Below are 12823 nucleotides of genomic sequence, written 5' to 3' on the forward strand. Positions count from 1 at the left end.
TAAGGAAATGTGCACTTTATTGGGTTAGGTTAGGTTAAGAAATCGAGTTTTAAAAACTTTAAGAATAATTCTATTCAACAATCAGTTTTACTGATAGTGTCTTGATTTCATAGCAGTTCAATGACTCCAGTTTATAAAGGAAACTTAGAGGGAAACAAGAAGCAAATTTTTTGTGCTTTCAGCCGTAAAAACAAAATTCTGAACATGAATTTTTTTCCACCGATAAGACCACTTCTGTATTCTGTATTTTAGCCATTGTTTAAATAATGTTTATACCAAAACAAAAACATGAAAAGGAAATCCAGGTCAAAGCCTATACATAGCCTATAGGCGTACGTTGCTATTTACTAAGTATTTTTTTTTACTTTACATTTTTTTTTATAAAATCAATAAATATGAACTAATGACTTTTAACCTTATCTCGCAAATTATTCAAAATGATAATGATAATGACTATTTTTGAAATAATGATGATAATAAGAACACATAAAAATCATATATATGGGTTTCTCATTCCTAAAAGAAAAGAAAAGCGTGATTACTGATAAACATTTGAATATACAAGATATAAGAAATAAGAAAATATTTTCAGGCTACTTAAATATTATCACTATATATATATATATATATATATATATATATATATATATATATATATATATATATATATATATATATATATATATATATATATATATATATATATATATATATGAATTAAGAAGATAAAGAAATCAATCCTTAGCGAGTGTTTGAACGAACTGCCTCGTGTTAATTTAACTCGTTTTCCAACAGCAGTCAATACCCTTGGGGAACCCTCTCACCCTATGCAATATTAGCGGGAAATATTTGGCGTTTCATTGGCTGATTCATTCTTACCTCTGATTTGTGGTTGTATGTGACGTCATGCAATCGTATTTTATGAAGGAGTTTATCTGGGCAAGTGTGAAAACTTATACTTTATTGCAGATAAATAATGACTGAAAAATCACACTTTTGAAAGAAATAAACTTAAAAGAGTTATTATTTATTTATTAATGAATAGATAGATAATGGATCTTGCGGAGAGATATAAGTTTAATAAATATGTTATATTCGAAGGAATACTTGCCTGTGCTTTTGGCTACGATGTGTGTGCGTGTGTGTGTGTGTGTGTCTGTGTGTGAAACTGTAGTAGTAACTAAAGGGAACACCCAATCACAAGTGAGGAAGATTTGACCAACCAGAGGACAGGAATCTATCGCTTCCAAATTCAATAGCTTTAGATATGGAATGGATATGAAGGATTTTTTTCAAGGGAATTAAAACTATATTTTCTTCAAAATATACAAAGATTGCCCTTTATCAAATGCTTTTGTAACAAATTTATTTTACTAGAGGGATAGTAGATTCTGATTAGTAAAATCTTTATTTTTTTTTTTATTCAGAAAATACGTCTTTGCGACATCATCAAGAGTAGGGTGAGTTTTATTATGTTGAGAAACTACCTAACTTTACTATGTATTTTGTTACATTTTATGTATAATGTAATTGAACTAATAATGATTACCAAATCATGTTTAGTAGGAAATATGTCATAAAAGGTAGGGGTAAATAAAATACCAACGTACGCTTGCTTATAATACATTTATTAAGTTAGATAAATGATAACTTTAAAGCGGCAAATCTTATGAAAAATAAACCTCAAATTTAGTAAAAAAAAAATGCATCTATCTATCTAATCTATCTTTCTTTGTTTGCATAAAATTAGAAAGAAAAAAGACCGACCGATCATTTGACTATTTTGTCAACAGCAGCCCATAAGGAAGAGGAACCCTCTTACCTTATGCGTTTCCTTGGCGGGAAATATTTGGCGTGTCATTGGCTGATTTATCCTCTGTTATGATTGGTGGTTGTAAGTGACGTCATAAAATCTCGTATCGTCTCATATTTTATGAATGAAAGCAATTGCGTAGAGGTAAAACACCTATGCTTATTGTAGATGAATTGAGAATAAGAAATCACAATTTATATGAAAAAGTCTTTAAATACTATTAATCTACTAATAAAATACTTAATAGATCTTGTTCAAATGCGAAAGCTAAATAGATACGTCATTTTTGAAGGCATAATTAACTGGGTTGTGGCTACGATGTTAGATGTGTATCTGTGAATTTGCTTACAAAGGCAACCACCAATCACAGCCGAGAAGACACAGCCAATCAGAGGTTTGGATTATCCCGTCATGAGAGAGTTACCCGGAACTTATGAGTTGCTGTTTGAAATACATGCCCAAATTTACATAGAATTATTTTCAAACGCCCTAGCTAGGGGCGACGACGGAACTGAACTTTTTGTTTTAATGGAATTAGGGATATATTTTCTTCAAGATATATCGACAGTCCCATATAAAATGTTTTAATAACATATTTTATCAGAGGGATAAATCATAATTACCAAATAATTGGTTTTATAAGAAAATACGTCTTTGTGACGTCAGAAGATGTAAGATGAATATGTTTACTAGTTTAAGTGAAGTATCGTGTAACTAATATTCAATATTATTAAAATGAACTATTATTTTTATCAAGCTTTTATAGTGACGGAACTTCAGTATATGTCTATAATTCGTATTTTGTTTCATTTCAAATATGTGTGTGTGAAGCTATTGTAAACAAAGGCAACAGCCAATCACAGCGGAGGAAGTTATCGCCAATTAGACGATTGTACGTACCACCCTTGACATGTAACTAATATTCGATTTCTTATAGATACAAATGTTGTATAGAGAGCTTAAATGGGGAAGGAACTGTGTGATTGTAAAACACATTTTGTTGCATTTCAAGTATAATTCGAAGGAATATAAGAATGTTTTGGGCTCTGCGGGTTGACCAGATTTTGAAAATTGAAATAGGGGCACCTAAATTAGAGAGGTAGTTGAACAATATAGACACAACTTGACGAGAAGGGACGCAGGCTGAAGTCCTTCCCAGCTGGGTCCAGATTGTCCATGTCCAACTCCATTGCTTCGTTGACTTTTCATTTGTTTTAAAGTGAATTCGTTGTAGATTTTGTTACAGATAGCTGTTCATTACACATGTCAAAGATTATTATATTGAAACCAAGCATGGTTTTTATCTGTAAAGGATATTATGTCTAAAGAGATTTGTCATAATATATTGAATAAATTGAAGACGATAAAGTACACATGAAAACCTTTCCATAATAATTTTGAAATTATTTTCCTCACTGTTGCTAGTATGTCATTTTATATTGTCATATGAGTATTTTACACTGTGTCTAACTGCTTTCAAGAAATGGTGTTGGCTTAAGCATATGCGATGAACTCAGAACAGGACTAGCATTTTTTTTCTTTAATATTGAAAAGGCAGTACAAAAGTCGTCTCGAGAAAGGTTGCTACCGAGCACCCTGCCTAAAACATAAAATACACGAATTTTATCTGCATATATCCTGTGTTCTTGTGTGGAAGTGTTAACTTAATTGATTAAATTTTATTATTATTATTATTAACTAAGCTACAACCTTAGTTGTAAAAGCAGGATGCTTTAAGCCCAAGGGGTTCAACACGGAAAATTACCAGTAAAGAAAGGAAATAAGGAGGTAAATAAACTATAAAAGAAGTAATGAACAGTTAAGACAAAATATTCAAAGAACAGTAACAAAAACTTTGATGTACTTTTCATTAGACTGCATAAAATCCAATACCATAAGAAATCAGTTCATTTAATTCATGAAACCACACCCAGAAAAGAAATGACAATAAAAATTCTACTGCTCTTTGAAATAGAAAATGACAAATACATATTTAGGTATAGAAATATTATTTGCAAATCGTGGAAAGCCAGAAAAGACACATTAAACCAACTGTAAAACAACATTGGAAAAAAATGAAACCTAAGGATTTTTGAGGATTAAGGATTTTTATTAATTCTAGCGATCGCTCTCAGGGTATAAGAGGGCATTACAAAATATACAAAATTATAATTTGACTTACAATGATAGTACAAGATTACAGCAAAAAAAGCAAAACTACTTCTATTCACATATCTATACACTAAAGTACATATATCCGTATACCCATGTACGCCATGTATAATGGGGACGTGAGCCCATATGGACTAGATAAAAAAACTAATATATAACTAAAACTGTTCAATTATTGTTTTTACAAATTTTGATATATTGCACAATTCTCTTATTTTCTATTTTAAATAATTGACTAAACAAGGAAAAATTACACAGGGTCGCCGTTACATAGGACGTGATCTAGGCGTTATGGCAGACTTGACTGGACGTGTGATCAGCTGCCACCTGTCATTTCAAAATGTTTCTGTACCGAAATTTTGTCAATATCATTTTTATTTTTACAGTAGTCGCCTTGGAAGATGCTTCCATACTGGAAGAAGATGGAGGATGGTAAGAATGATCCCTGTGTGAAAATATCTTGATTGTTTTATTTTCTAGGTTAGAGATAAACTCCCTTGCGTTGGACGATTCTTATTGGATATTGATAAAGCAACCCTAGGCAACAATGAAAGCAGTATTAAAAATGCTCAAAGTAAAACCAGATTTCAGGGAAAATACATAGATGATGTGTATAACTTGTGCAAAGAAAAGGATAATACATAACATTTATTTTCATGCCCAGAGTTAGGTCAGTTGAGAGAACGACATATGAGAGTTGGATATGTTGCAAAATCCTTGTAGATAGTTGGTGGTATCCATAAGTAGGGCCATGGATTTGAAAGGAGACCTTAAAATACAAAAATTACCTAATGCCATTATTTGTTTGTTGTCAATGAAATTAAAACTTAAGATTTTCATTAAGACTGTTTATGGTCACAAGAAAAAGGTCGTTTACAATACTGAGTTAAAGCCTACAGGCTAGACAGTTGACTATTAATAGATAGTTGCCACAATTTTATTTTGTGAGTGAGCTGTTAGGAACTAGGGAATTGTGTCTTACCTAATTCATGGACCATGCATTTTTCAACTGCACAATGTGTTTTTCATTGCCATATTTCCTCGTACATATAGCCCATCCTACAAAATTTTTTGAAAATTCTGAAAGTTAATAATAACTTTGTGATTCTTCAATTTCTTGCAATTTATTTAAAACACTTGCCTCATATTTTATGTAATTCTGACCTTTGTGGTTGTTGCAAAATACATTTTTATCTAGCCCCATACCTCCATTGGGAGATCAAAACTAACTTACTACACTAGCTTGAAAAGGTATAACTCTCATTGTAACCAGTCTGATAAATGTAAAGGTATTGCTAATGATTATGTAAATATGTACCTTTCAAAATTATATTGTCATTGTACCTAACACAGTCTTCGCAGGATCTCTTCAGCCTCTAGCTGCGCTCACTTCTTTACCTTTGCTCCACTTCATTTCTTCCATCTACCTGGGTAATCCCTTTCCATTTTTTTTACCTTATTGCACCTTGTTACTGATTGGAATCCCAGGCCTCAACAAAGGATCTTATGGCTCATATTACTTCTTCATCAGTAACTGTCAACATTCTAAAAAATTTAGCAAGTAGAGTTACAAGGATGCATTCTAACCTAACCTTACTTAACCTAATATCTCTGCTTCTTAACTTACTAATGGTCTTTAATCTCAATGAACCCCCTCCACCTAACCTTACATTGAGAGGCAGATGTCATAAAACATACAGCAAGATATTCTAACCTAACCCAAATTGGTGTGACTGTTCTTATGTGGCTGGGATGTAGGTGTAGACCCTGCCCAAGTTAACCCAAAGTGCATTAGTTATATAAAACAAATTCTCACCATTATAATTTTGCACATCATACTATTCCTGGCCATGGAGGCCTGCCCCAGTTTCTGCTAGAGCATTTTATAGGTAAATATACAGTATTGTACTTCTCACAGAATGTTTGGGAAATATGTGTAGAGGGCTTTACTGTTTGTGTCTTGGTATTCAGTACAATATAGTATATGATAAATTTCTGATTTGGAAAGGAGTCATTTATTAGTGAAATGGGATTCTTTTTAATTGGTATTGGGTAATTTGAGATTTTAATTTCAAATATAGAATCCATAAAATCATCATACTCCTTTTGAATAATTCTAACAACAATGCAGCTATTGTTATATTGACCGTATTTGTTGATGGAAATGAGGATGAGTCACAAAACATTAGATACTAAAGTAATAATTTTTATATATTAAGTTTAACAGATAAAAATAGAAAAATAAAATATGAAAAAAATGCTCACGAATAGTGTGCATAATAAACAACTGTGCCCTCTCTAAATGTTGGTAATGAACTTTATACTGTATAGAGCCGTATTCTTTTCTGTTTTATTTGTAAATACGGGCGAGTAATTGCTTGACCGATATAGTGTACATGTTTCCCAAGGGAAAAATGGCAAAATAGGTTTTTTTATAGCAAAATTCTATTTTGGCAATAAATTAAGGTATGGTTTCATACATTTACTTGGTTGATTGTACATTTAGTCCTATAGTATAGTTTATATTTAGAATATTTTTTTTAGATATGTAATTTTTATCAATTCAACATTTGTTTCTTATGGGAATGCTCATTTTAATTATAACATTGTTAGGGATTCAGAATGAGAAATCTAGGTTCTTAGGGGGATGGTGTTTAAAGGAAAATTAGTGAAATATTGTAATGGTTAGCGGATTACAGCCGGATGTCATCCTGCCGGCTTTTGGGGGACTGGACTTCATGGATTACGTGAATATCATCCTTGGGGAAACAGTTTTTATTGTCCTTTGGAGTTATCCTTGTGGTGGCTTAACCATGACCTCTCAATACTTACCATGGCAATCCTCAAGGCATTCTCATTTCCCTTGGGAAGCAGAAATATCTTCCTTTTGATGGGAGTCCTTCTCTTTTCAGCTTGAGTAGGAGCCCTAGTGACCTCGAGGAAGATGTTCCCATTGAGGAAACCCCTGTAGGAGTAGGAGCAGCCTTTCCTGGAAGGCAGTAGCTCTTTTGGTTTTCCTGTTCTTCCTTTGCTTGTCCAGAGACTTTTCTCCCTCCCACAGGATCTTCCCATAGCTAGGTGCTGCTGTCGACCGCGGGTGTCTTCTTCAGCTTCAACCCAGGGTCTTTCCCTTCCGTAGGTCTCCTCCAGAGTGTTGTTCTCCCAGGCTCTTGCCCCTCTGGAAGTCTCCTCCAGAGCATGCTCCAAGGTTCTTCAACCTTGCCAGATCCTCCTTTTTGTAGGGGGATCTTAGATGCTTCTGATGTCTCTCTTAGTTTGTTTCGGAACTTACAGTATAGACTTTTCTACAGCTGGTGTTTTCAGAGTAGTTATATGTTCTCCATTCTACCTTTGAAGTCTTCACAGGGAGAGTCTTCTCCTAGGCACCTTCCTGAGAGAAGTGCCCTTTGTTTCTTGTTTCTCTGGATTGTCATGGAACTTCAAATGCACACAAGGCGCTCGCTTTCATATAAAACATGTGTGTCAGTACGGGCAGGGTAAAGATCACCAAGAACACAATCTCTTCTTGAATTAGGCTGATTATTGATCAGGCCGTTAATCCCTCCTCTTCTCAACAAGGAAAGGCTCGACACAGAGCTTATAGTGTCATGGGCGTAGGCATATCCTTGGCCTTCAGAAAGACCTTTTCTGTGACGCATGTACTACAGGTGGATGTACGGAGGCGCAAAACCATATTCACAACCCACTACCTTCAAGACGCAACACACAGGTCCCTACATATGTTCTCTCTAGGGCCTGTGGCAGCTGTTCAACAGGTGGTATAGCTACCTTTGCTCCCTCATAGGACTCTTAGCAGTTAGTAGAGAACTGGGGTTATGAATTTAGTCTGAGGTGAATGGAAAGAATCACTGGCCTCATTTCTTTTCTTCATCATTCCCTCTCTTTGGGCCCAGCATCTGTCTTCCGTCAGTTGGATTTTGATTAACTGTAGATAAGCCCCATGTAGCTGCTTAGTTGATATACCTGGGTATGATAATAGACACCAAACTTCAGAATGTTTTTCCATCAGACGACAGAGTACACAAGCTGAGTGAGGTTGCAAGCCCCTTCCTCAGACGAGAAGGGCTTCCAGCACAACAATGGTTGTGTCTCCTAGGTTACCTAAGCATCCCTGGTCCGTCTAGTGCCCAACGGCTGTCTCAGGATCCGATCTCTACAGTGATGGCTGAAATCCAGGTGTAGCCAACACCGGATACATTAGTCCCCATGGGACTGGAGCAAAGGATGGATCTTCAGTATTGGATGACAGAAGAGAACCTCCTCAGAGGGACAGACCTTTTCGTCGCCCTCCCCGAATTGGTGCTTTATACAGACTCATACAAAAAAGGGTGGGGGGCATAAATTGCACCACACGTCCTCTGGGCTGTGGTCCGAGTCCGGAAGGTACTAGTTCATGAATCTTGTAGAGATGAGAGCAGCCTTTCTAGCACTCCAACAGTATGTGGCTGGTCACACTGTGGTGTTGATGAGCAACAACACCACATTAGTGGCCTACGTAAACAAACAAGGCAGTACCTTTTTGCAGCCCCTATGCCATCTATCAGTAGAGATGTTAAGATGGACGGAAGAACATTTGGTGTCCCAATCAGCTCTCTTCATTCCAGGAAAGAGGGATGTGCTCGCAGACAATCCGAGCAGAGTTACGCAGCTAGTGGGCTCCGAATGGTCTTTGAATTGTCTGATAGCCAACGAAATCCTGACTTTTTGAGGTTCCCCGACTGTGGACTTGTTGATGACGTTTCTGGTTTTCAGGAACCAACTTTACTGTTCTCCAGTCCTGGACCCTCAGGCACTCTGACAAGATGCATTCCAACAAAGGTGGGACAATATCGACGTGTATGCCTTTCCCTCCGTTCTGTCTGATGTGAAGGGTACTCAACAAGACCAGAGTATCCAACAACCTGTTTATAACACTCTCAGCTCTGCTATGGCATCACACAGAGTGGTTTCTGGACCTTCTGCAGCGCCTGATAGAGCTTCCAAGAGAACTCCCTCCATGACGAGATATACTCAGACAACCAAACGTGAACATCTATCACAAGACAGTAACTTATCTTCGTCTTCTTGTGTGGAGACTATCCAGCATCTCCTCTTGCAGAGAGGCTTTTTGCAACAGGTTACGAGAAGGATGTTTGGATACTTATGAAGATCCTTTGCTTCAGTCTACCAGGCAAAGAACTGTCTTCCGTGGTTTGTTTCATGGAAAGGGTATCTATCCCCACGATGCTACTATTCCAGTAATAACGGAGTTCCTTGTATACCATAATTTTGGGTAGAAAAACTCCTCTTGGTCTCGGCAGTGAAAGGCTACCGCTCAGCCTTAAGCATGACCTTTAGACTGAAAGGATTCGATCTTTCCTCTTTGTTGGAATTCTCTCCTTATACGAATTTATGAAATTACTTGCCCCGAGTCAGAAGTTAGACCTCCTTTGAATATGGTTCGTGTTCTTCAGTCTCTGAAGGATGCTTCCTACGAATCATTACGCCAGGCAACAGATCACCAACTCACTTTATAAACAGTATTCTTGCTTGTGTTAGCTTCGGCAGAGAGAGTTAGTGAACTTCATGGTCTAACCTACTACGTCGCCCGTTCAAGGGAATGGGTGAGGTGACACTCGGCTTCATCCCTGAGTTTATTGCCAAGAGTCTTTGTTTTGTAATTGATGATCCAGATCAATTGTTACTTTGGCCAGTGAGGAGTCTTAAGTTATTACCTTAGAGGCACTGCAGCAGCTTGTCCCTGAGTGTCAGCACTCTTTGTCAGCACGGGGAAGTTCAAGAGGAGGGTAAAAAAGAATACCATCTCAGTTTAGATTCGCACAGTCATTGATCATGCACTCAATCCTGAAACTCCTCCAGTTCGTCGACCTAGAGCTCATTACGTCAGGGGCATAAGCACGTCCCTGGCATTTCAACGTAACTACTCTGTGGCGTAGGTACTACAGGCAGATGTGTGGAAGCATTAAACGACCTCCATCACCCACTACCTGCAAGACGTGACCCACAGGAACATGGAGACGTTCTCATCTGCAGTCAAAGTGGGATTTTAGTGAGTGAGTGGGGGCCAGGCCATGCTTCCCGGCTACCCACTGGTAACAGTCTGACTGTTGATGCATAGTTAAAAGATTTTATAGGTGTGTTCCAGCTTGTGCTGTTATGTGACTCCTATGTAAAGTTCTCAGGTCTAAAAGTAATTTGTATTTTTCAATATTTAACTTAGCCGGTGATTATATAGCTGCAACTCTGTTGCCCGACAGACAACTCTATGGTAAAAACTCGCCAGCGATCGCTACACAGGTTGCGGGTGTGCCCAACAGCGCCATCTGTCGTCCAGATACCCAGTACTCAATGTAAACAAAGACTAAATTTTCTCTCTGTCGAGCTATCGACAAGACGTACTTACTCGCTGTTGCTAAACTGGAGTTTTTTCACAACTAATTGGTGAAGTACTTTACTGTATTCTAGTTTTGAGCTTTCGCTATGCAGGTGTTTTATCTTCATCTTAAATCTTGAACTCGTTTTGGATAGATTTAATTATGGTGACAAAGAGAGTATGGACTTTCTTTCACTTTTAAATGGCCGACCCTTCCCTTAGACGGAAGTGTGTTTAGGCTTTTAGTAATTATCTTATCACGTTATAGATTTTCCTCTATATATTTTATATCTCTCCGCCTTTATTAGGCCTCTTCGATTAACGTTCCTTTTATTATAAACATATAAAAATAAATTTTAATGTTTTGTTTATATAGACCTTTCCTGAGAGTAGGCGGTCCTATATTGGAAACCGAAGTTAATCAACGTTGAGCCCTTTATATCGTAATTAGCTTTTAAAGGATTTAAAACTTTTTAAATGTAATATTTTATGAAAGAATTTCTTGGATAGTCTTCGTACTGTTTTCAAAGATGAACTAAAGTTTTGTTTATTTATGCTACGCAGTTGTCGACGTTCAGGACGTTCAACATGCGCTCTATCGTTACGATAGAGAGAGAGTGTATCACGGTTTCACTTTGCAGTAAGAGTAAATCGATTCTGACGTTTTGTTCATTCTTTCTTAGCTTAAATGTTTTAAATTCTATTTTAAAGGAACTTTTTATTTGAAAAACCTTTCAGTTTTTTCCTTTAGTCAAATAACATGTTTTTTTGACGAAATATAATTGGGCTCTTCTCTTAGGTGCGAAATCAAGAGAGAAAGAGAGAGAGAGATAGAGACGGAGGGAGAGAGAGGAGAGAAAACGTTCCGTTCAAGCGGGTAACGTTGTTCTCGAGTTACTCTCGTCCCTAGTCGCTGTACGGGGAGGAAGGATAAAACGTTTTTAGTTTTTTATTCTCGTCCCCAGGCTATGTGCGGTGAGAGATTGAAAACGTAGTTATATGAACTAGTGTTTAGTCTCTTTCCCAGCCACTGAATTTTTTATCTTAAAATATGTTTTCTGTTTTTTGCTGGTATTAATGAGCTTGCATTATACGACTGATTTCGCAATTACTACCTTTTAATGAAGGGTAGAATTGCGTGTTTCAGGTAGAAATCAGTAAAAGTTTCGATTTCAGTGAAATAAGTGCTAAACAGAAAATCGTAGTGATAAAGTGATATTGCGCAAAGTGTTATCAGTGTTGCGACCGAGGGTTCGTCTGTTCGTGCCTGTCGTTCGCCTAGTCCGGGACCTCTTGCAAGCTCCCAAGCCCAGGGGAGAAGTAATGTCATACGACTTATGGGTTCGAGAGGCCTTGATCAACGAACAGACGTTTTCCCTCTATGGTATCGGGTGTATCTTACCAAGATCTCCCCTACCATAAGACGAGAGAGACGTTGTTTCTCCTCGTCATCCGAAGGCTTTTCGCATAAGAAACCTGTCACAAGGTTTCGAAGCCCTTAAGCGAAAGTCAGTCCTTTCAGGACAGGTCCAGCGTCCTGGTTACAACCATTAGGACAGCTCTGACCCTATGCAGTCATCGGATAACTGCTCGCCGCCTAACAAAAGCGTAACACAGACTCCGAGAGTCTTTTTCTGTTGGCAAAGTGTTGCGGTCACAGACGTTACCCTCGTCTCTTACCACAACCATTTCTGTTGATCCTTAATGGGTTGTATGGCAAGACATGCAGTATATGCTTGCCTCCCTTATGGAAGACTATTCTGCCGATTAGTCCGTTGAGTCTAGCCGTTTATCTCATCGATATCCTGGCTTTCAGCCAACCTAACGTTCCTTTGTGCTTACTGTTGACGTTGGCGTAGCTTAGTCACGTCAGTCAGGTTGTTTAGAACCACACTCGATGCGGTCTCGTGTGGTTTTTCAGCCGCATTTGGACGTTAGGCCACTTGCTGATGCTCCTGTTGACGTTCAAGACGTTCACTAACAATCGGAGTTGACTTGTTTTGACGCTGTGCGTCAACCTCCGCATTCTAGAGTTGTTTTGACTGCTCAGTCTAGGCAGTCAAAGCAGTCTCGAGTGGACGCCCTCACGCACCTGTTGTGGTTGACAGTTCAGTTGTTGACAGTTCACAGACTGTCAAGCAGTTACATGACGTTGCGTTCTGGTCCGCTACTAATGCACCAGTGAGTGTGGACTCTGCTTGTAAAGCATTGCCACCACGGTAGGTCTCTCCCTTGCTTGAGACTCAGCTTTTATCGGACAAGGTTCCTGTAGATGAGGAAGTTGCTGTTCCCCCTCCTACTGATATTCCCTTGAGGACTCTGTCAGATGGAGAGGAGCCTAAAGCTGCTTAGCCTCCTATGGACTTTAATTAAATCATGATGATTTTTTTAAGGATCTTTGTCCGGATCTTTTTGTAACTGCTGCTCCTCGTTCGCCTAAACGT

The 12823-nt window shown here is 37.8% G+C and overlaps 1 protein-coding gene across 1 annotated transcript in view; it reads left to right on the top strand.

Moving 5' to 3' along the window:
• Nucleotides 1–4270: 4270 nt before the first annotated feature.
• Nucleotides 4271–12823, top strand: part of LOC137634784 (jmjC domain-containing protein 8-like) — a 117903-nt gene continuing 109350 nt past the window's right edge. The window contains exon 1 of the mRNA XM_068367320.1: nt 4271–4417. Coding sequence (XP_068223421.1) covers nt 4326–4417 — 92 coding nt within the window. The 5' untranslated portion in view covers nt 4271–4325. The remainder of the gene's footprint in view (nt 4418–12823) is intronic.

This window comes from Palaemon carinicauda, chromosome 45 (genome assembly GCF_036898095.1).
Source record: "Palaemon carinicauda isolate YSFRI2023 chromosome 45, ASM3689809v2, whole genome shotgun sequence".
Lineage (NCBI taxonomy): Eukaryota > Metazoa > Arthropoda > Malacostraca > Decapoda > Palaemonidae > Palaemon > Palaemon carinicauda.